Source organism: Bufo gargarizans, chromosome 5 (genome assembly GCF_014858855.1).
Source record: "Bufo gargarizans isolate SCDJY-AF-19 chromosome 5, ASM1485885v1, whole genome shotgun sequence".
Classification (NCBI taxonomy): Eukaryota; Metazoa; Chordata; class Amphibia; order Anura; family Bufonidae; genus Bufo; species Bufo gargarizans.
In genome coordinates, this window is record NC_058084.1 from 141,317,777 (window position 1) to 141,343,144 (window position 25,368).

The following is a 25,368-nucleotide window of genomic DNA, read 5'->3' on the forward strand; positions in this document are numbered from 1 at the left end:
TCAAAGTTGTGGGCATGTTCTGTAAATTAAATTATGCAAATCCTCAAACAATCCATGTAAATTCCAGGTTGTGAGGCACCAAAGTCAAGGGGGGTGAATACTTTTGTAAGGCATTGTATATGGACTAAAGACACAATGGACAACAGGGGACCTAATTGTCTTCAATGGAAGAGTTTTCTAGGCACGCTCTGTGACCTGTGCAGAGGTCAGGAGGGAGTAGATAAGCTGTGACATCACCTATTGTGTGGTGGATTCTGTATCAATATAGAGGTGTTATTTGGCATTGTAATTCTGCCTGTGGTGATAATGATAATGGCTACTGAAAAGTTACCTAAACAGAACAGGAAATCATTACATATTATTAGACCTAGTGGCCATTGTGAAAACGACAGGATTATATACATATTTTAGTAAAGACAGTGACAGGAAAAATGTAAAAAAAAATAATAATAATAATAAAAATATAAAAATTAATTTTACACAAAAACGTGATTTAAACAATAGGTCATTCTCTGATGACACATTCTCTTTCAATTCTATTCTACACAACAGTCACATTTGTTGTTCCTTTTCATCCCCCAAGCAGCCAACAATTTCATCCAGTACAGATCATATAGAGGTTATCACCATGAATGGAAAATCTTCTTATGTATGCAACAGTTCTGCCATTCAGAAATCTAAGAAAGCTGGGTGAGTGATTGTAAAGGTTATGGTAGAAATATTAGTTGTCTTTGTGATCCTCCCCCAGAAAAAAAAGCGAAAATGAAAACATTCTTACTGAAGTGGAGAGCTAAGGATGTGTGTTTGTTAGTGTTTTTCATTACTTGTAATGCTTTTCAATAAAAGAAGGTGAGGTGTAAGACAAATAACAGGGATTCAGTTTCACCTTTTCTACATAGTACATGACACCTTCGTGACCACGCAGTCCAGGAGGCTTCCAGCTCAGCACCACGTAGTTTTTGGTGGCTTCCGTCACAGTCAGATCTGATGGTGGTCCAGGAATGATTCCCTCTGAAGTTGGTAATGGTAGAAGAAACATTTATGTACGGTATATATTCTGATACACATACTGCCACATGCACACACACAGTCTTCATTTGTTCAGTACACTTTTCTGACCTGTGGGTTCCTCTTCAGTTACAATGATTTGTCCAGTCCATGGAGCAGAAGGACGACCTGGGATCATAAAGTCAATGATACAATCACTGAATATGTACTTAGATTGTGGTGACAGGGAGTAAGGATGTCTGCAACACGCTATGGAATATGCCAGCGGTATATAACAAATAAATAAATGTAAACTTCAAACATTTTATATTATAAAAATTGGACATTTCTACTATATTTTGTGTTTTAATTTATCCTCATTTTCAAGATTTTATTTCATCACAACATACTTTCCCAGTGCTGATACATTGCAGCAAACCTTCAGGACAGGCAGGAGGTTTGTGATGCTTATTTGTTTAGCTCATAGAGAATTGCTTACAATGTATACAACTTAAGCAAACCCTTCATATTGTCAATGGGCCTTTATTAAAAATATTGAGCCATTCTGTAACAAAGGGTTAACAGTTTTTCTAAGGGTACATTCACACTTGCGGCGGAGGATTCCGGCAGGCAGTTCCGTTGCCGGAACTGCCTGCCGGATCCGTCAAAACATGTGCAAACTGATGGCATTTGTCAGACGGATCAGGATCCTGATCCGTATGATAAATGCATTGAAATGACAGATCCGTCTCTCCGGTGTCATCCGGAAATACGGATCTGGCATTTATTTTTTTCCCATTTTTTTCAGTCTGAGCATGCACAGACCACAATGCCGGATCCGTTTTGCCGGAACACTCAGGGCCGGATCCGGCATTAAGGCATGTCAAGTGTTCCGGAATTTTGTACGGAGATAAAACCGCAGCATGCTGCGGTATTATCTCCTTCCTGAAAAGGCAAAATGACTGAACTGAAGACATCCTGATGCATCCTGAACGGATTGCTCTCCATTCAGAATGCATTAGGATAAAACTGATCAGTTATTTTCCGATATTGAGCCACTAGGATGAAACTCAATGCCGGAAAAGAATAACGCTAATGTGAAAGTACCCTAACTGTGTGACTGGTACTTTGACTTTCACTTTGTGCTGGTCATCTAATAACCGTTATCTCCTAAACTACTAAGAGGTCATAAACACTTATTTAAGCCAAATTCTTATCAGTAACATAAGGATTGAACTTTAATGAGTGTTTATAATGTCAGAGAGCAGAGATAAGGAGTCTGCCTGCTCCTCAGATGACGGAAAAGACAGAAAATCCACAGGCTGCTACCAGATCATGTCAGCTGTGCACACAAAAAAGAATGCCATATTGTTAATAAAGACCAATTGAAAAAATGATTTTTAGCTAAAAATAAGTACAATGCAATAATAAATAAAAATATTACCACCAAAGGTGTACAAAGCCTTTAAGGCCCTATTAGACTGCACAATTTTTGGGCCAGTTTATCGGGAACGAGGGTCCATACGAATGTTTGTTCCCGATAATTGTCTCATATAATCGGGCAGGCGATCAGCCGTTGTATGATCAAGCACTCGTTTGTGAGCTGACTTGCATGTCTCATCAGGATAAAAGATGTCCAATTATCAGCAACACATCTTGCAGTGTATTTAGGGAGGTGGCAATAATGAATAGAACTGAATGAGGGAGGAACCACTGAGGTAGCAATCGTTCCTTCAGTTTGAATCAGCCTATGTAATCAGACTGGTGCAAATGAGCAGCGGTGGATGTGTTCTAACTTCTCACCCATCAGCACTTGCACTGCTGGACATCGGACAGCGTAATAGGGCCCTTACTGTCAGAAGTGTTAGGTTAGGACTATATGAGATTTCAATCTCTCCTTGTCAGGCTGTTGACACTGCCATTATGGCTTGTGTTTTTACATGATGATCCATTTGTCACAATAGCTAACAGTACGTACGTATGGGTTGACCAGGTCTCCATTTTTTATAGGTTAGAAGACCATGCTAAATTTTTGCCTACCACAGCCATGGAAACATAATGGAACCATTACACCTGTGTGAACATAACATTAACAAGAAAGTTTCCATTCAAAGACAACAAACAGAGATTTTGGAATCCATAAGGAAATGAAACAAAAATTATTATAACTTAGAATAGGAAAGTTGGATGACAATTAGTACTACTTGTGTATGGGGTATGGATCGCTGATTTCTATGCTGATACTCCTCCTTGTTCCCCCATTGTGCCGCGGCTTTATGATTGACAGGACCTCTGCTCAGGAGGTCGTCTCCATTATGAGTGCAAGCTCAGGACTCCTGTCAATGTATTCCAGCAGCACCGCAGAGCAATGGGGTGGGAGGAAGGATCAGCCTGCAATTTAGCAATCCAGACTCAGCACAAGCAGTACTATTATTCTACTAATGCACTTGTTCTTGATAGAGGTAAAAGCTTTCTGTAAACCTGTCAAATGGTGGGTGCGGATACATGGAGCAGTATACTGATTTTAATAATTAACATAAAGCTAAATGCCATTTCACAGCAATATCATTGTCCAGTGGTATAACTATAGAGGTCTCAGCAGACCAATTGCAATGGGGAGCACAGTCCCTTTCACCACTGTATTTGTTTCATCTCCTTTCTGATTTCCTTTGATGTCTAGCATCCAGACCATCATAAATCTAAGACACTGGAGACAGCGGAAGAAGGTTTATGATGCTGGACATCTCAACTGTCAGAAAGGAGATCGCTAACATTTTAATGCCAAAACTAGCAGTAGGTTAGCAGATAGTGAAGGAAAGGAAGTGGTGGAGAAAAGTGCAGATGAGCAACATTCTCTCGGAACAGGCCTTCCAACAACTCCCACCATGCCCTGCTGTAGGCTGATAGCTATAGGCCGTCAGGGCATGCTGGGAGTTGTAGTTTTGCAACAGCTGGAGGGCCACAGGTTAGGCATCCCTGCGATAGACCATGTCTATATGGAAGAGACTGCTGAGCTGTACAGGAAATTATACTCTACCTCTACCTCTACCTGGCGGTCTGTAGGGGGATCCGGTAATTAATGTAAGGTCCATAGCAGGGCCGACAACTCTAGTAGATTAAACTTGGATATTCATCCACTGACTGACACCATAGCGCATGCATACAAAAAGCACAATGTGGTGTGAAAGCCCCCTCCCTCTGTCAAAGACCTTAGATGCTGCAGTAACTATTGGGAAAGCAGAAGACTGTAATCAGTGAAGATGTGACAGTGCTGTATCAATGGGTCATGTAAAAGACCCACTAATGTTAAAAAGGTCCAGATAGGCTGCAGCTAGCAAGTGTGCAGAGAAGTTGTGCTGGGGGCTCAAGCTGAACTTTTGTATCTGAACCCCTGTAATTGCCATGAAATCCATCTGAATTGAATACAGAAATACAGTACTTTTTCCTATATGTTGAATAGCTGACCTCTGCCTAGATGTAGTATTATATAGGACTTACTTCTGATTCTGGCTCTGTCTGCTGGATCTAGAGCTGCCACTGGCTCTGAGACACGGGAAGGTCTGCTGATTCCAGTTTTATTTACGGCTCTTACGCGGAATATATATGATCTTCCTTCAATCAAACCAGTCACAGGGAATCGGGCAAACTTCACAGGAGTGTCGTTACACTGAGTCCAGTGACTTGTGCCAACCTCACACCTTACACAAAGAGATGAGAGATGGAAAGCTCTGTCAACACAACACGCATGTGTGCAATACTGTAAATGCAGAAGACTAGAGATGAATAAATCTAATTGGTCTTGAATTTCCCAAACGTTCAGATTCCAGGCGAATCTGAATCTCTTACATTTCGATTTCAATGAATCTCTCAAAATGCCCGCCACCATTTTACAGGTCAGAAGACAGAGAAGGAGGCATCTGCCACCAAAAAAGGAACATGTGTGGCCCATGTTTCAATTTAAAAATAAAATCCAGGTGCAGTGCGCTTTCAAACAGGCTCCTTGTTATCACCTGCTACATCCCTTTACCCATGGCCAGATATGTTGCTGTCACTTTGACATTACCAATGCTGTGCAGGCATTAAACGGCTCGAAAAGGGTTGGGTGAAGTCCTAGAAGACCTCAGAGTGTGCTACATGACTGTTCAGGGCAATCGTACAATGTATATGTACCCAAAATGAATGTGCTGATTGATTTGTCAGAATCAGACCCGAAAACAAAATTTCAAGAAATTTGCTCATCTCTACATAAGACTTGTTACAGTACAGCTACATAGACACATATTATTAACACTGTCCTACCAGCAGGATGGTCCCATGTGTCATATATAAAAACCCTTGGCCCCCGGTAAACATATATATATATATATATATATATATAAAAAAAAAAGGTATATATAGATAATTATTTATTTTGTCTCTCAAACCATGAGAAACAGGGTGGAGTTCCCCTTAAATGTAGCTTCATGCGCACTGCTGTGTGCTAATCTCCTCCGTATGTTACCTATGTATAGGAACTTCTTGTAATCACACTGCTCACCCCTGCGATGTCGACGGTGAGCAGGTAAACAATGAAGGGGAGGCTGCGATGGCAGAGCACATGGCCTTCTCTTCAACCAGCTGATCAACTGGGCTGGGTGTTGGACCCCCGACGATCTGATGTTGGTGACCTATCCTGAGGATAGGTCATACATATTAAAATCCTGGAAAACCCCTTTAAAGAGACTTTTAATAGCTACATGCATGCCCTGTGTAATAACAATTCTGGAGCATCTATTCCTATGGCTATATGTTGTGCCGTTATGAATGAATTGCTAGCAGTCTGCAGTACGTACAGAGGGGAGGTAACAAGGTGGGGGGTTTTCCTGCACAGACTCGCTTTATCCAATCAGTGCTTCCATTTTCAGACTGTGCAGGTACACGCCCCCAACTGGTTACCACCCCTCTGCACACTGCAGACTCCTAGAAATATATTCATAGCTTCTAGTACAAATAATAGAGGAATTGCACAACATAGAGCTATAAGAATAGATGCTCCTGAATTGTTATTACATGGGGAATGCATGAAGCTATTAACCAGGCATGTCAGGAGCGGTGACAGGTCCTCATTAATAAGAATGGGAGATGGACTGGATAACGCATATTACTTCAGTTATGTAATGCTGATGTGGGCTTATAGCACACTGACATGTGCAAGGACTCATTATAGCAGCACATCGAGACCCTATAAGTCCATAGTATGGACCTATACACATTCTGTGCACACTATATGGAAGCAAACAATTGTCAATATGAAACTGGCTGAACAAAGAGGTACAGTACAGTCCCATAATGGATGACGGGGAATATTTATTAAGACCGGCGTTTAAAACACCGGTCTTAATAAAGCTCCTGCGCTGGCAGTGGTTCAGCCGGAGTTATAAAGAGGCGCCTGTTTCTCCATAACTTTGGCGTATCCACCACTGATTGTAAATGTAAGACAGCTTCTGAGCTGTCTTACATTTAGACCATTTTCTACACCAAAAAAATGCGTAGAAGATGGTAAAATGAGACGCGCCTGCCGTTTCGTCCCCTTCACCGCCCACGCCACGCCCACAATTTTAGACCTGGTGTGAATGGGGAAAAGTCACAGACTAACCTTGTTCCACCTTCTATGCCCAAAATACGCCTAATTTAGGTGTATTTCAGCTTAGTAAATGACCCCTTATGTGCATGTACTAATGATCCTCATTTCTTGTACCTCCTGTACTCAGAAGGAAATGTCAGGTTGCTGACGTAACCCCCTTATTTAGAAGATATTGGAAACAGAGTGAATATATTGTCAGCTTTTAACAGTTTGTGTATCATTTTTTACATAATTGCTGTAAAATAGATAATTCCAAAGCAAATCTCTTAACCGCAGAATAATGCCCGATGGCCTGTATCCACTCAACCATATGTAGGATACATAGTTAACAGTGGAGAATTTATCAATACATTGTGACCCAGAATGACATGTGACAGCATTGTGAGGTCACACGTACATTACCATTTCTCTCCATCCCAGCAGATCCTCATTAGAAGTCATGTACACTAATTTAATTAGTAGAATGCAAAGAATGCAGGTCCTGTCCATAGATTAAAGGGGTCGTTTCACTTCAGCAAATGGTATTTATCATATAGACAAAGTTAATACAAGGCACTTCCTAATGTATTTCCAGGGGTTACTACCACCCTGCAATCCAGCATTGGTGGCCATGCGTATACACTATAGGAAAAAAGCGCCGGCCTCTCTGGTGGCTGGGACCATGGGAGTGCGTGTAGGCATGCATGTACAACAGCTCCCGTCCCGTCCAGCTCATATCTCTGACCGTAAACCCTGGAAGCAAGCAGTGTACAATGTGATGGAAAAATGAATCAAGCCAGCAAAGGAGGCAATATGGACAATAACAATACATTAGTATCAACTTCCTCACCATAATCAATGCCATTTTCCGAAGTGAGACAACCCATTTAAGGTTGAACGACTTAACCTCCTTCTCTCATTCACCCCCTCGCCTAGTCTTTATCTTTTTATTTCCTTTTAAAATGTAAAAAACAATAAAAAAATCTTTCCAATAAGCTCAGTATGATGGAATAACTATTCATAAATATATATCACTATACATCTGAGAAGGCAGTTGCTGAGATAGAACTAAATATGAATATGCATGATACCAACCTGTCAATAAAGTATCCCAGAATTGAACTCCCACCATCAACGGCTGGCTGTTTCCAGGAAACTACTACATAGTCTTTATTAGCATCAAGACAGTTCACATCCAGAGGAGCAGTTGGAGCTCCATCAACCTCTGGTTCACCATCTATAAAAAAAAAAAAAAGTATATTTGAATGTATTAGAAATAATTAACTAAAAGAACATTTTGATGGAGCCATTTAGGATTAGGGCATATGGACATCACAGAGGTGGCCCTCCACTTGGGACTCTCCTCTATGAGCACAGACTTTTCTTGTGGTGGACTACATCCATTCGTGTACAACATGGCCATAGTGTCTCCTGGTAAAAGCAAGTTCTTACCAATCTTTATTCCACTTTCAAAATATTTGATGTTGAAGTGGTATTCCCATCTCAGACATTTATGGCATATCCATGGGGTCAGGTAGAGAGAAACAAAATGATTAAAAGACGGAGGTCAAACGTCTCACTGGACGTTGTAACTGTCACATTTAGTGTAGGATGGATCGGGAAAAAAGCTAGGGGTACCTGGCATTTTTTTCTAAATTCCCCACACACCCTTGACCTCATCCTACCTGAATAGGAGCTATACAAGCAGCAGCGCACAGCTTATTCGACTGTCTCTGTAATTCCGACCACCTCTGACCACCACATCCAGCCAGGACAGAGTCAGGGACCCCTGTTTTGGAAACAAGTATGGGGTCTAGAGGTGGAACCTGCATCTATCAGACATTTGTGGCATATCCTGAGGGTGTTTCATAAATGTTCGAAAATGGGAATACCCCTTTAGAGGATAAATTATCATCTGATCTTCTGATATGTCATAGATAAGCATGAGAAGATGAAATCAGTCAAGTCTGTGATCACCTCTGATTTTCATAATTAAAGAGCTATGTAGAGAAGTCAGATTGCTTTGACACTGTACTGTGATATGATGCATCAGCCATCAGAGTGTTTTACAAAAAACAGATACAACAAGGTGTAGAAGGTAAGTAACTTCTATGCTGGATCTGTTGGATCTGAGCCTGTTTTGGGGAAAAATAAAAATGGGGCATACCCGACATTTGCTACCATATTTTCTGTCTGTCCCTGGTCACCATTAGCCCCAATTCCTTTGATGGTCTTTTTTTATGACTTTAGTGAAAACGCATTGTTTTTTTTTTAAGTGTATTTTCTCCATCTTTTTGTAAGTAATGTATGCATAAAATGAAAAATGTTGTGGGTTGACATGGCTTCCCTATATAAGCACAGCATGGCTGTTGCTATATAAATAGCATATTATGATGGAGACTATTTGTAGGTGTGTCTATTTGCGTCATACCAGTCAAGGGTGCCTTTTCACGTGTACTGCTGAACTTAGCATAGGTGACTTTTTGGTTCTTTACTTAGAGCCAAGAATGCAAAGCACTTGAGAACTGCTAGACTGCCAGACCATCAGCTGCTCCCTGTAACAGCTGACACAGAGACTAAATCTGTCCCCGCTTTACCGGCCATTTGATAGCACAAGCTCTACATAATACGAAGCAAACTTTAATTCAATTATACAACCAGGCAAGCTGGAATAATATATTTTCCTGTTATCTAGAACAATGGGCTTAATATCCCAGGGTGTTCTGCCTGTGGATACGGCACACTAAATATCCTCTTATAATTGGGGTCTAGTATCACATTTGAAGGCTTTAGACAAATCAGTGGATATTGGATCTAGCTTTATGTGAAGATTGTATTTAATTTGGGATTCCTTTGAAACATGACACGGGTCAGCTGTCTCTTTTGTGCTTATTGGCAAATGAGAATACTTTGGATTGATGCTAGGACACACAGATTATTTGGGCCCATATGGTGGCATTATTTAGACACTATAGAACTGTATAAAATTATAATTTGGACACTATGGGAGCAATTTATCATAAGGGAAATTTATAGGAGTGTGTGTTACTATAATTTAGGGCAAATTTATCAAATGTCACAGGATGTTAGATAAATGTGCAATATCTTTAAGTATTACACATTCTACATACCACTTTACTTCAAAAAGTTGATAAACTGTCTTAAATCAGCTTGACATGCTAAGCATGCCCAATTTCCCACACACTTTTCAAAACTGGAGTGCGTGTACTAAAGATGTAAAATACCTTACAAAATTTTGAGCAAATAAACCCCAAATGTCATCATTTCAAACCTATTTAAATCCAAAATTCTGGAGTACAGGGCTTGATAACCTCCCTCCTATATGTTTGCATTAGTTGGGCATATGGCACAGTTAAGCCAGGTTAAGCCGCAACTATTTATAATAGAATACTTGTAGTAAGAAAAACCTATGTGGAAATCAGAGCATGTTGTTCTAGTAGCACCAGGGAGGTCACAGCATTATTAGAACTTATTAGGGTCAAAACTAGAGATGGCCTTGCGGTTCGCCCGGCGGTTGTTTCGCGGCGAACTTTGCGTGTTCACGATTCGCTGAACATGCGAACATATGGAGAAATTCACGCCCGCCATATTCTTTTACATTGTGAAGAACTTTGACCCTATGACACATCCATCAGGTGGTACAGGACAGCCAATTGAGATGTTTCAGCACATGGACATACCCCCTACCTTATAAATAAACCTGATCTGGCCGCCATTTTACATTCAGTGTTTTGCCAGTGTAGGGAGAGGTTGCTGTGTGGAGCAGGGACAGGCTGTTAGGGACACCAAACGCTGACTAATAGGGCCACAAAAGTCCTTTTAAGCACTAGTATAGGTGTGCTATCGATATGTGTGATACACACAGGGGTGCAATATACTTATAATATACCGTATTTTTCGCCGTATAAGATGCACTTTTTCCCCCCCAAAAGTGGGGGGAAAATAGCAGTGCGTCTTATACGGCGAATGCTGCTGATTTTGCTGTATTTTCAATGATACACCTGCCGCGATGCCGCACCAGCCTATACATAACTTCGGCGGATCCACTACCACTTCTAAATCTACGCCAGTTCCCTTGCTGGTGTAGATTTAGACCATTTTCTCTGCCTAAAACAGGTGTAGAAAATGAATAATGAGACGGGCCTACTGGCCCGTCCCCTTTCCCCGCCCACACCCACTTTTTTAGACCTGGCTCAAGCAGGGAAAAGTCGCAGATTGCGGTGCAAAGAACCTTTGTGCTGCAATCTGCACCAGAAATACGCCTAATATAGACTTATTTCTGTTAGTGAATAATAATAAATATGTACAGAGCTAATGTCTACATGAAAATGACCAACCCATTAATATCCATCTGTAGCATCTCCTAAAGACTGTTTGTACACTGTAGATATACTTCTCATATTTTTCTCACCTCGGACAAATACATAGGCACTGTATTGGTCATAATACTCTCCCATGACAACTCGCAGAGTGTACAACCCTTCATCTTCCTTATTGAGATGCCTCAGTGTCAGGCTGGCATGTCCTCCACTCCAGTGTGTGCTCAGCCATTTTGATGGCGTGACCAAAACTCCTGAAAATGACAAGCAAATTGGATTAGAAATAATGGATTGTTGCAATTTAAACTTAAATAACATCTGTGAGCATGATAAACCCTATTAAGTGAGGCATATTGCCTAGTAGGGTTGATCAGGCTGAGTAAAACAATCTATTTATTTTCTCTATAGGGTTAATAGTTGCTTAAATTATAAATTTTTATATTTATGTAATATATCTATTTGGAGCACCAATTTCCTGGCCATAGTGCTAGGAGCACTGCTAGCCCTATGCTCTCGCAGCAGCGTCAAGGCTCAGTGACTCACTGCTACGAGAACACACCTCAACTAGCCCTGTCACTTAAAGGGGAGGTGGTAGTTAGTACAGAGAGCACGAGAGCTTTGCGCTGGCAGTGCTCCTAGTGCTATGGCCAGCCTCTTGGTGTTCCAAATAGGTAATTTATATAAATATAAAAATTATTATATTTCAGCAACTATTAACCCTATGGAGCACAGAAATATATAATTTTACTCACCATGATCAACCATAACAGGCAATATACCTGGTTTAATAGGGTTGATCATGCTAACAGATTCTCTTTAACATTATGTAACTGTAATTGAAGTTTTTAGAATATGAACAATAGTATCAGGCCCCAATTTCAGCCCAATTACAGAATCAAGAATTAACAGATTTACTTATGTATAAAAGAACGTGAATACCCCAAAATCAGTAGTATCAGGCCACAATTTCACCCCAACAGCAGAATCAAGGATAAATGGAATTAATTATGTTAAATAACAATGTGAACCCCCCCAAAATCAGACTGCTATTTCACCCCAATATTTAACTTATGTATAAAAGAATGTGAACAACCTAAAATCAGTAGTATTACAACACTTTTTAACCCCAATTAGTGCAGCAAGGTGTAATAGAGTGGCTTCTCTATTAGCCAAGCTTTACAATGTTCTATTGTCCCCTGCATTCTCACTACAGTGTGGGTAAAGTCTCCCTATTATCTCCCTACACTATCTCAGTGCCGTCCCTGAACTGTTGAAAAACTAATATTTTTCAAATAGTCTTTCCTAATCACTTTCCATAGCAGTTGTCACATCTGTCCCTATGATCAGTTCACTGGAAAAATTCCTGGGCTTCTTACTTTGACTTTGTCACATGTGCACCAGTGTTTTTAGAAAAAAATCTGATTCGTTACCATGAATGGGAAGGAAATTGAGAATTGTGACAAATCAAATTTTTCCAGAAATTTGGATCGAGTTCCACTTCGTTAACTTCGATTCGCTCAACTCTAGTCAGGACATTTACTTGGCCATTCCAAAACTTTAACGTTATTCTTATTTAACCATTCTTTGGCAGAATGACTTGTGTGCATAGGGTCATTGTCTTGCTGTATAAGCCATGTTTTCTTGAGATTCCGCTCACAGACAGATGTCCTGACATTTTCCTGTAGATTTTGTGTAATGACCGGTGTCACGCACAGGGAGGAAAACAGGGAAAGCCCTGCCTAAGGGAGAGGGAAAGGTGGTGACCCCTAACTCACCTTGCGGCTGGCACCTGACTGCCCTGACGTCCCTAGACGGGTTCCTCACCCGTGCGGCGATCACGTGCCTAAACCCTGGCTTTCCCTGAAATGAGCCCTAGATAGTGAACAGGCCGGTGGGATCGCTAGTCCTCACCACTGCACTAAGAGGGAAACACCAGGGAGGGGACAGACAAACACAGACAAACACAAACACCCAGGTGGACGACAACAACTGTCCACAAAGGTCCAACAGGGATCCGGAGGGTAGCGTTCTGAATCAACAGTCAGAGAACGCAGCAACACAGCTCCAGTGGGTCAGGATAGATGTCCAGGCAGGAAGCTCTATCTCTGGCAACCAGAGAAGTGTGAGAGAGGAATATAAGGAGGTTTGGGAGTGCTGGACAAGGAACAGCTGAGGAGAAGGAGCTACGGATCCCTGAGTGAGCCAAAAGGGTTTGCAAAGCAAACCCAGAAAGCTACCATAAGGAAAACAGCCCTATCTTAAATAGAGCGTGCAGCCAACCGCTGCGACTTCCTGACCCCGGGTATAACGGAGTCAGGCGTGGTTCTCGATACCCTCGTGACATTTTGTTGGTATCATTCCGAATTCATTGTTCCATTAGAAGCAGCAAAGCCCAAACCACTATATTACCACCACTAGTTTTTTATGCTGGAATGCAGTTTTTTTCATTTCTACAGGTATAACACCTCTCATTTAAACCAAAAAGGTCTATTGTGATCTCATCCAGTCACAAAACATTGTTCCAATAGCCTTCTGCCTTGTCTAGGTGATCTTTAGCAAGCTGCAGATGGGCAGCAATATTCTTTTTGGAGAGCAGTGGCTTTCACTTTGCAATCCTGCTATGCACACTATTGTTCTTCAGTGTCCTCCTAACGGTGGAATCATGAACATTAACAGTAGCTGATGTGAAAAAAAAACTTTCGTTGAATAGAGGTTAGCTTGGGCTCCTTTGTGACCTTGTGAACTATTACACAGTTAGCTTTTGGCATGATCTTTGTTGCTTGTTTGTTGCCATTCGTGGGGAGGGTAATCATGATCTTGAATTTCCTCAGTTTGTACACAAACCGTCTGACTGTGGACTGTTGGCGTCCACACTCTTTAGAGATAGTTTAGTAAAGTCTTCCAGCCTCATGAGCATCAACAACTCTTCTTCTGAGGTATTCAGAAATCTCCGTTGTTTGTACCATGATACACTTCTAAAAAAATGTTGTGAAGATCAGACTTTGCTAGATACCTGTTCCTTAACTAAAACAATTCACCCACGTATACCTAATTATCATGATTGAAAACACCTGCCTCAAACTTATCCTTCAAATTATCTACTTACTCCTAAAGATTCACATACTTTTATTAATATTTTTGACTCATTTGTTTCATTGGGTTATCTTTATCTACTTTTAGGACTATCTGATGTGGTTATAGGTCAAATTTATCTAATGCTCATATAAAAAAAAAAAATCCCAGATAACCTCTTTAACAACAAAATAAAAATCAAATCTATAGGAACATATCCCTTTCCTATCCCTCTTTACCCAGGTGATTTAAACCACTGTAATATAAATGTGTTCTACATCTATAATGCCTCCTATAATGATTACAGGTACAACCTGTATAGGCTGTGTTTCTTTTTTACTTCGAAATGTCTCATAGATATAAATAGGGTTTTCAAAATGCAGTTTTGTGGACTAAACTGTAATTACTGTATTTCTACTACAGCAGTCTCTATCAGTCTACCAATTATGTTTATTTAGAGTTTTGGTGTATTTTCTCTTTATCAACTTCAGTGGGGGAAGAATAACATACAGCTAAACTAAGGTACTGTACCATGACTCTCCATGGTTTTCAATAAAAATCGTTTTATCAACATTTCCTGTAATTCTGCTTTTAACAACAGTTCATTGCTTCACTGTCTGAAACAGTTTGAGCAGCTTAGGAAACACTTTTCTTTTGCTATTTTTGTACCCATTTTGAGTTATTTTATATTCTGGTATCCAATCATAATTCTATGCCGATTCCAAAACTGATGATTGCCCTTGGAAACAGGCATCAGTTTACCTCTGCTCTACCGATGTGACAACTATTCAAGCCCCCACAATGGCCTCCTTTCTGGTAACAGGAACCCTGCCTAAATCTGCAAGTGTAACCTACTTTCTATTCAGAAAAATATACATCTGTACATATATTTTTGCCCACCGTTTTTTCAGATCCCATAAATTTTTATTCTGCTATCCACAGCTTGCTGTTATAACATGACGTGAGCATTCAATAATGCAAACTATTATTAACATACCGTACACATAATGTACACTGCAAACTCCAGTTGCAGACCTTCTGTGTCACTGGGTATGTCACGGCCTATGGTGTACGCTGTGACACTGTTGCCACACTTGCGGTTGCCCACGGCAACGTGTTGCTGTGAAAGCATGCGGTGGCAGTGTCTCGGCCTTGGTGATTGCAGTGACATGGTTGCCGCGCATGCTGTTGCCGGTGGTTACGTGTTTGGTATGCTTGTGTGTGCACTTCCCCTTTAAGTGGTAGTCTCCCTCTGTCTGGTGCTGTAAGGGTTAACTCCCTGACTGGGTGTGGTCACTTGGCTTATCTTCTGTGGTTTCCTGGCTGGAGTTAGTGGCACTTCAGCTGTTGTTGGTGCTGGAGCTCTGCTCCAGTCCAGGGTGTTCCATCTGTCCAGTGAGGGCCACCCTTGTGGTCATCAATGTCATTACGGTGTCTCCTTCCCTTCCTGTCCCTATTTGTATGGAGTGGGTTATGTTCAGGGAGTTGGTATGTCTAGTTTGGTGTTACATGTCTGGTGGTGTTTGGGGTCATGTTTGCTAGATATTCCCCTGTCTCATGTTTATTTCTGTGTGGTTTGGGGTGTGTGCTGTGTCCTTTAATGTTGGTGTGGACAGCAGGACTTGTGTACGGGTTCCAGTCAGTGTGTCTGTGGCAGGTAAGTGTGTTATTGGTTTCGCTTACCTGCCATCTCCTTAAGCTGTATGTGTTCCCCTCTCCTTGCAGCCTGGCCTCAGATAGAGACTCCTGTTCCTCCATGACTGGGATGAACAGGTTGTCTCTTCCCTGCTCCTTGGTGAGGGATTACCAGGGCGACTTAGGGTCTCTAGGAATTCTGAGTATGAGTCGTCCTACCATCGGGGTCCGCTCATACGGTGAGCAGTCAGGGAGAGGATTAGGGATGTGGTAGGAGGTGACCTGCTCACTTATTACTCCTTTTGGCCAGACTGATCCCCTTTTACCCTTTGACACCGCACGGTGGGGGGTTTCCCCCACTCCCCACCGTGACAGGGTATTTGGAATAACTAGCCAGTTTTTTTGGATTGCCTTTCCTAGGAAACGGCAGACTATATACTAACACAGTCTGATGCAGAAGTATTGAGATGCAAACACTTTATAGTTAAAAGTTATCCAAGCCGAAGTAAATCAGAATTTAGAGTAAAAGAGTGATTGGTGGGTATACTATTGGGTTTACACAACTTTGTACACATAAGGATTATTGCAGTGGTTTTCTCATGATTACCATTCATTAGTTGGAAAATGCATACATTTTGGGAGAACCCCATTTTACATAACCTCAGCTATCTATTCCACTGGCCTATTGATTAATATTTGATAAAAAATTTACACAGGATTTAATTACCAAGTTGACACATAATCAGCAGAGACACAGGAGTCATACTCCTGGTCAGTATATTGATGCATTTATATAGAAGACTTTGGGCTTTCCAGGCTTCTGATATTGATGACCTATCCGACTCCTGACACCCCACCGATCAGCTGTTCACTGCAGCCTCCAACCCTGGAACTAGCACTTTGAATGGAACAGGAAACACAGCTCTGTTAAAAGTGTAGTGACCGTGCCGGGTTACTGAGCTCATCTCCCACTGAAGTGAATAAGAGCTGAGCTGCAGTAACTTAGCATGGCCACTACACTTCGAATTGAGCCGTGCTTCCTGTTTCACTCAGATTGGTAATTCTAGAGCTGGAGACTGAAGGGAACAGCTGATTGTGGGGGTGCTGGTGTCGGATCCTCACCGATCGAATACTGACGACCTATACTAAAGATAGGTCATCAATATCAGGAGCCTGGAGAACCCCTTTAGTGAAAAGGGGACTAATCACTTACCATTTCTGTACCACTGTATTTCTGGCTGGAAGCGTTTGATAGTTGGATGAACGATGACTGTGGAACCTAGACTCAATGTTTCACCTTCTTTGCCAAAAGATACTCCAAATGAGTCAACGAAATGGATATCAAACTTAGTAGCAAAGCCGTATGGAGTAACAGAAACTAAAAGAGAAAGTGGCAATGCTGTAGGTAAGCTTTCTATACTCTAGTACAATGTACTAGTAAGCAATCAGGTTGCAACTTACAGCTGAATGGTTCACCCCTCGGAGGAAACAAAGGCGTAACATCCAATTCTCCTTTATACCCTGAAAAAATGGATGGTAAAATGAAAGAAACCTTGTTTAAAATGAACAGAAATATCTAGATGGGAAGTACCTGAACTATCTAGGAGACACTAGCCCCACTGGCACCGGAGGTTCCTCTACTCCTTTTCCCTCCACTCTTTTACGGGGCATTCTGTGGACCGAGTGGAGTACATGATTGGGGCACGCAAGTACCATGTTATTTACCCCTCATTATTGAATACCTATTGGGGATCATGCATAACTATTTACAGTTAATTGGAGGGCTACTACCAATACCGTTGGTCTGATTACACCCGACACTAACTATCTGCAGGTGTCAGTCTCTATATGATATGTATTTAATAGGTATGGTGTGAGTAGATTAAGGCTGATATATTGGTACACCTACTTAGCATTGATCCATGTAAAAGGATAATAACAGTCCCCTGATGAGCCATTATAGACACTGAAGGCGAAACGTGTTTGAACTACATTATATGAGGTTAACTTTTGATACCCTTGGCAACCACCTGGGACAGATTTGACTATCATAAATAATTGACTAAGCGGATCTGGTTTCATTTTTGTATATCTTTACGCTACCTGGCATATCGATTTTTGGGTATTGGCAAATTATGGGACTTAGTCCTGTTTTTTATTTTTTGGTAATAATATAATATAGTATAAACGGTAGTGGGTTCTATCCTGATGTCAGGGCCTTCTTAGGGCATATAGGAGGTTCCTGATATGGGATACCCCCTATCTGGGCGGCCATTCCGTTTCTAGGCAGGGTATGAAGAATAGGGAAACATTAGGGTTCAGATTTTCTTCCCTCTTCCCTGTACCCTGACCCTTATTTTTAGAGGGCACTTTATGGTATGTTTTAAAATCTAATAAAGGCTAAGTCTATATGGTGGCGGTCTGTGAATAATTATACTGTTCTTCACCACTATTATTTTTTGGAACTTCCTGACGGGAATTTGTCAGAACTGTGAATTCTAGATGGGAAAGTAAACATTTTGAAAACATACTCTTCACCACGAGGGATGCATATGAAGAGTTTTCTCCTTTCACATTCATTGCCGATGCATGGTACTGAGCTGTATCCTCAAAATCACAGCTGCAATAATACAGAAGAAATACAGTCAATGTTTTATTACATTGTAAAATACAGTATACATATTAACCATAATCCTCATGTCATTCGTTTTAAGGATATTTATTAAAGCAAATTTCCAGTCAGAAACTCAAAATTGATATGTAACTCAGTACCTACATGGTTGAACATATATTATTTAATTTCCTCAGATCTGGCTCCAGTACTGCTTTTTAGTTCATCATAAATTACTGTAGAGCTGTGATCTGTGACTGCAATCTAGCTCTATTGTCTACACAGAGTCTGAGAAACGCCTCCTGTCCCATTATTGGTTCAAGCTGCTGCTCTCTCCCGCCCCCTGCAGCTCTGCATCCTCTGATTGGCTGCTGTGTATAACACAAGTCTATCACAAGCTCATCATGAATATAGAGCACAAAACCGAATGATTCTAAAGTATAAGTCAATGAGCCGTGAGGGCTCTAAATCCAGACTTTTGAGAAGAAAAATAATATATTTAGAGGTGGTCTACAGTATGATATTGACAGATATAGTCTAGTGATATTCCAGATACAGTGACTTGGGGGGATTAAGTGAGACAGTTCTTAAGATTTAAAGGACCAAAAGAAGCCTCAAAACATCAATGGCACATACGGTATCAAAAAAAGTTAAAGTAGTTGTGCAGTGATTTGTACCCTATACCGCCGCTCCACAGGAGATGACGTGTAGTGTAAAGACCAGGAAGAGATGCTCGCTTGGAATGCCAGCTCCTCATCAAACAGCTGATCGGCAGGGTGCTGGCAGTAGGATCCCCGCGGATCTGATATTGATGATCTATCCTGAGGATAGGTCATCAATATAAATTGCTGCACAACCCCTTTAACATCTTATCCAAGACAGGTTAAACGATGTGTTGTAATTATTTTTTTTCCTTCTTGGCAGGTAGGGAGGGTACAGTGAAGGAGGAATACAAATATGATTGTAAGTAGTTATGGATGTTGCGGTGCAGAGGCATGGACTTAAAGGGGTTATCCAAGTTCTCAAACAGCCCCCCCATGTGCCGGGCCCCTCACAGATAATATACTTACCCCACTCCCTGTGCCGCTCCTGGTCCCCACATTGCCGCTGCTGCTTCTCCCTGTACATGGATACAAACATCCGGTGTCGGGGGAAAGCAGCCAATGGCAGGCGGGGAAGGGGACGAGGCTCCCTAGTGTCACCCGCAATGCTAGGGAGCCTCGTCCCCGTCCCCGCCTTCCATTGGCTGCTCTCCCCCGACACTGGATGTTTTCATCCGTGTACAGGGAGAAGCAGCAGCGGCGGTGCGGGGACCAGGAGCGGGGTAAGTATATTACCTGTGAGGGGCCTGGCACATGGGGGGTCTGTTTGAGAACTTGGCTAAACCCTTTAATAGCACACGGAAGTGCTTCGTAGTGCTTCCAATCCATACCTCAATTCTGCACTGCACCGTACCTTGCGGACCCATTCAAGTTAAAGGGTCAGCATCTGTGCTATGGGAATCACACGGCCGATGCCTGTATATTGCCACTGATGCCACTGTTTGTGGTCTGCAATACGGACACGGATGGCCTACAGTCGTGTGAATGAGCCCTTACCTGGTTATCTGGAGGACTTTCTCTCTTCCTATGGGTGGGAAAGAGCTCACACAAGATAATGAAGCATCTGCATCTTCTAGGATGCATTGCAATGAGCTCTTGTTAAACCCTTACCCCACTGCAAACAAAATAGTCCCTCTCATATAGCCCCAGAGATACATATGGCATATTATGTCCCCACAATATCCTTCTCCACTGTCTAGAGGGAGATATAGATATATATTTCTATAAATTTAGAAGTAGGGATTAATGAATCAAAGGTGTCTGGACTGTTTCACTATAAGATCACTATGTCGGCACTGAAGGAAGGGAGAAGAAAGGAAAGCTACAGAGCATGTTAGTCCACCTCTGAACGCAAGAGAAGCTGGACCAGAAGGATAAACAGCAGGTGGCCCCACCAAAAAGGAAAATATATTGTACATAAAAAAATAACATTATTTATAGTGCATGTATATTAGATTAATACCTACCTCATTTTTTATGCTCTATTAACTGCATAATAATAGTTTTTGTGGGATAAACCCTTTAAGTTTTAAAACATAAATTAAAGTATATAAATTTGGCATTTCTGCAATTGTACTGACTCACAGAAGGTAACGTAATTTTTACTGCAGTTTGAGTGCCGTAAAAAAGAAACCCACAAAACAATGCTGTAACTTAAAAAAAAACAAGGTCAATGGAAAAGTAAATAGTCATGGCTTTTGGAAGGCAGGAACTAAAAAAAAAATTTAATATAAAAATGAAAAATAGCTGTGGCAGGACAGGGTTAAGGGTACTTTCACACTTGCGGCAGGACGGATCCGACAGGCTGTTCACCATGTCGGATCCGTCCTGCGGCTATTTCGCCGTGCCGCCGCTCCGTCCCCATTGACTATAATAGGGACGGGGGCGGAGCTCCGGCGCAGCATGGCGGTGCACGGAGAAAGCCGACAGACTAAAAAGCCTGACATGCAGTAATTTTAGTCCGGCGGGCTTTCTCTGTGCACCGCCGTGCGGAGCGGCGGCACGGCGAAATAGCCGCAGGACGGATCCGACATGGTGAACAGCCTGTCGGATCCGTCCTGCCGCAAGTGTGAAAGTAGCCTAAACAAGGCTTTGAAATTCCACGCTCATCTTGTACTGTTTATACTGATTTTAAATGCACACGAGGAAAAGAATCCGCTAGGCATACCAGGGTTTTCCATGTTCTGTCAGACTTGTGCAACGCAGTCATAATGGCAAAGCTCATGGTATATTCACCCCAGAAATACATGGATATTTGTGATCAATGTTGGATTCTTGATTGTATACAAAAAAACGATACTCTATATTGTTGGTAGAACATGGCTTGTTTCTAAAATGTGTAAAATATGTAGCATGGCTGTAATACATGTTCATGTATCTCATATTGTAGGTATCTATTATTATATCTGGCTGCCGATACAGGATCACTGCTGCTGCTTTATAAAGTCCATGACAAACACCCAAAGAATGTATATCTGAGCCAAGAAGAAAAGAACAACTTAGCTGTGGCTTATCTGCTTTATGAACAAAGAGAAGGTGGCAAGATGTCAAAAATAACATGCTCCAAACAGCAAATGTGATAGAAGAAACGTTTCATGTTCCAGCAGTTGCCCCCAATTAACTATTCTCCAAGGCCACCACAGTTTGTCACTTTCTATACAGAATACTTATGTTTCATGTATGCAGTTGCTTTGTAGCATGTGCGTGTAAACCAGCATGGCATTCTTCCAAGCACAGGTTTCCTGGTACTCAGTGATACACAAGTTATGAACGCAACATGCAATGTGTAAAGTAACTAGTCAGAAGCTAAGTGACAAGAATCCATGGGAAAGAAGCTAAGTGGTGTTAATCCCTGATCACTTGTGTTCAGTAGGGTTCGGTACATGGCCGACATTCACAGCATACTAACAAACAATAAGCAATACTACAACAAACACCGCTACCTACCTATTCAGCGGTACATACCATAGGACACTACTGTCATATGTACAGTATATAGGCAGTTACATATATATTGTATTCCTTTACATGGGGTGTGTTCAATACTCACTTAAAAATTTCCAATGAGTGAAGGCCATATCCACTTTCAATTTTATATTTCTCAGGATGAAGTTGTTCATTGATGGGAACATTATTTTTATACCTGAGTAGAAAAAACACATTATTCTGCCAGTGATAACGGTAAAACATAATCCATCAATCGCTGTAAGGACTAAAGCTTTAGAGATAAGTCATCTGAAGACTCATTTAGATATTCCTCCTAACCCATGATTACATGGGCTAACATCACTATGCTAGCATGAAGTATAATTTTAAATCATAGTATATACTGGTATACGTTATTTATCTTACAAACATATATCCAGGCAATCATGGATTCTAACTGTTCCATGCCTCTCAACGGGTGGGATGAACCAGTAACAACTTTGGCTGGTGTATGGATTTACACAGTTTGGTTAAATCTAAAATCAGTCCTAGTTTTTCTCACAGCTCTTATGGAATAAGGCACGTCTATGTCACAGTCCTTATTGCATGAACATACCAGGTGACCCGTGGCTCTGGCCAGCCGCTCACTGTGCAGTGCAATTTCACGTTTTGTGTCTCCCAGATGGTGTGAGAACGAGGCTTGATGATAAAGACAGGAGCATGTAACAGTGTGTCCTCGTTTATCTTTTTGTGAAATTCTGCAGTTTCTTCTATCTGAAAAGAATGAAAACATTTTATTTGTATGGGAGGGTTAATATTTAGGCAATAATATTACTTTATAAGAATAAAGAATATGCCTTAACATAATGCATGGGGGGTGGCACTTCCATTAGGCTCTCCAAACTATCCCTTCATTTGCTATAAAAATCCTCTGTATCTAAAGATTCTATAATTATGCCGTAATTATTGGCTGAATTCATGAAATGATGAAATAAGAGTGGTCTGTACTGGGTGAGTATAGAAACTAGAAGGTTTTGTAAAATTGAAGCTAACCTATATGTAAAAACAATACTAATGAAGAAAGAGTGGTAAGTTTCCTAATAAATTACACAGTGTGGCCCAGATTTACTGCAGACACGTAGACAGGTAATATGTACAGTATTTTTGATTGATCTCTGCTTGTATGGCTATTTACATTTACTGTATTTGTGCATTCATACATATCTGTGTTAGGCCTCATGCACACAACTGTATGTATTTTGCGGTCTGCAAAACACAGATCCACAAAATATGGACGATGTCTGTGTGAAGTCCGTGTTGCACCAATTTTTTTTTGGGGACTTATTGACTTCAATTGTCTGTCATCCTCATTTTTCAGCCAAGTATAGGACATGTTCTATCTTTTTGCGGAGCAGAAATTCGGATTCAAAAAAAGAAAACTGAAGATCTGGCTGTTTTCCATGTCTGTATGTCTGTAAAGTCATTAGTATACCCATGTTAGTGAATGCATTGTATTACTGCAAGATACCGTGTAGTTACAGCAAAAACTGCATTACTGTACCTGTGTTAGTGAACGTGCTTAATTGCAAAAACTGCATTAATATAACCGTTTTAGTGAACGTGTTGTATGACTTTAAAATACAGCAAAAGCATTTTACTGCAAAAACTGCATTATAACCATTGTAAATTGGCAATACCCATGTGCAGTGTGTTTGTAAAAGGAAAGGAACGTTTAATTGCGCCTCTACAGGTCCTTCTAAAAAAATTAGCATATTGTGATAAAGTTCATTATTTTCTGTAATGTACTGATAAACATTAGACTTTCATATATTTTAGATTCATTACACACCAACTGAAGTAGTTCAAGCCTTTTATTGTTTTAATATTGATGATTTTGGCATACAGCTCATGAAAACCCCAAATTCCTATCTAAAAAAATTAGCATATCATGAAAAGGTTCTCTAAACAAGCTATTAACCTAATCATCTGAATCAACTAATTAACTCTAAACACCTGCAAAAGATTCCTGAGGCTTTTAAAACTCCCAGCCTGGTTCATTACTCAAAACCGCAATCATGGGTAAGACTGGCGACCTGACTGCTGTCCAGAAGGCCATCATTGACACCCTCAAGCAAGAGGGTAAGACACAGAAAGAAATTTCTGAATGAATAGGCTGTTCCCAGAGTGCTGTATCAAGGCACCTCAGTGGGAAGTCTGTGGGAAGGAAAAAGTGTGGCAGAAAACGCTGCACAACGAGAAGAGGTGACCGGACCCTGAGGAAGATTGTGGAGAAGGACCGATTCCAGACCTTGGGGGACCTGCGGAAGCAGTGGACTGAGTCTGGAGTAAAAACATCCAGAGCCACCGTGTACAGGCGTGTGCAGGAAATGGGCTACAGGTGCCGCATTCCCCAGGTCAAGCCACTTTTGAACCAGAAACAGCGGCAGAAGCGCCTGACCTGGGCTACAGAGAAGCAGCACTGGACTGTTGCATGTCATTCGGAAATCAAGGTGCCAGAGTCTGGAGGAAGACTGGCGAGAGGGAAATGCCAAAATGCCTGAAGTCCAGTGTCAAGTACCCACAGTCAGTGATGGTCTGGGGTGCCATGTCAGCTGCTGGTGTTGGTCCACAGTGTTTTATCAAGGGCAGGGTCAATGCAGCTAGCTATCAGGAGATTTGGAGCACTTCATGCTTCCATCTGCTGAAAAGCTTTATGGAGATGAAGATTTCATTTTTCAGCACGACCTGGCACCTGCTCACCGTGCCAAAACCACTGGTAAATGGTTTACTGACCATGGTATTACTGTGCTCAATTGGCCTGCCAACTCTCCTGACCTGAACCCCATAGAGAGTCTGTGGGATATTGGGAAGAGAAAGTTGAGAGACGCAAGACCCAACACTCTGGATGAGCTTAAGGCCGCTATCGAAGCATCCTGGGCCTCCATAACACCTCAGCAGTGCCACAGGCTGATTGCCTCCATGCCACGCCGCATTTAAGCAGTCATTTCTGCAAAAGGATTCCCGACCAAGTATTGAGTGCATAACTGAACATAATTATTTGAAGGTTGACTTTTTTTGTATTAAAAATACTTTTCTTTTATTGGTCGGATGAAATATGCTAATTTTTTTAGATAGGAAATTTGGGTTTTCATGAGCTGTATGCCAAAATCATCAATATTAAAACAATAAAAGGCTTGAACTACTTCAGTTGGTGTGTAATGAATCTAAAATATATGAAAGTCTAATGTTTATCAGTACATTACAGAAAAAAATGAACTTTATCACAATATGCAAATTTTTTTAGAAGGACCTGTATATTAATTTTACAGAAAAAACATGTACAATTTTGCTAGTACCTTTTAATACACTGTGTACCAAACCCGTGACTTTTTATTTTTAGACCTCATAATAAAATGTCTGGTAAACGGGAGACTGCAAAACAAAAGACCTATACCTCATCATCCGAGAGTCAGAATGTGGGTAGTGGTGCAAACAGAAGAAGCAGCACCAGCCATTTGGTCAGTAATAGTATTAGGCTGCGGTTCTTCTTTGCTTCCAATAGACACCACATTATTATATAGAAAAAAGAGGATG

At 41.2% G+C, this 25,368-nt stretch overlaps 1 protein-coding gene across 5 annotated transcripts in view; it reads right to left on the bottom strand.

Moving 5' to 3' along the window:
* MYOM1 (myomesin 1) overlaps positions 1-25,368 on the bottom strand; it is a 155,930-nt gene that overhangs the window by 80,191 nt on the left and 50,371 nt on the right. For all 5 annotated transcript variants that reach the window (XM_044294764.1, XM_044294762.1, XM_044294763.1 and 2 more), the window contains exons 5-14: positions 22,391-22,548; positions 21,899-21,991; positions 18,168-18,256; positions 17,098-17,157; positions 16,850-17,014; positions 11,022-11,183; positions 7,685-7,826; positions 4,486-4,685; positions 1,120-1,176; positions 887-1,011 (exon numbers count right to left, since the gene is read on the bottom strand). In XM_044294764.1, the coding sequence (XP_044150699.1) occupies positions 887-1,011; positions 1,120-1,176; positions 4,486-4,685; positions 7,685-7,826; positions 11,022-11,183; positions 16,850-17,014; positions 17,098-17,157; positions 18,168-18,256; positions 21,899-21,991; positions 22,391-22,548 (1,251 nt within the window). The remainder of the gene's footprint in view (positions 1-886; positions 1,012-1,119; positions 1,177-4,485; positions 4,686-7,684; positions 7,827-11,021; positions 11,184-16,849; positions 17,015-17,097; positions 17,158-18,167; positions 18,257-21,898; positions 21,992-22,390; positions 22,549-25,368) is intronic.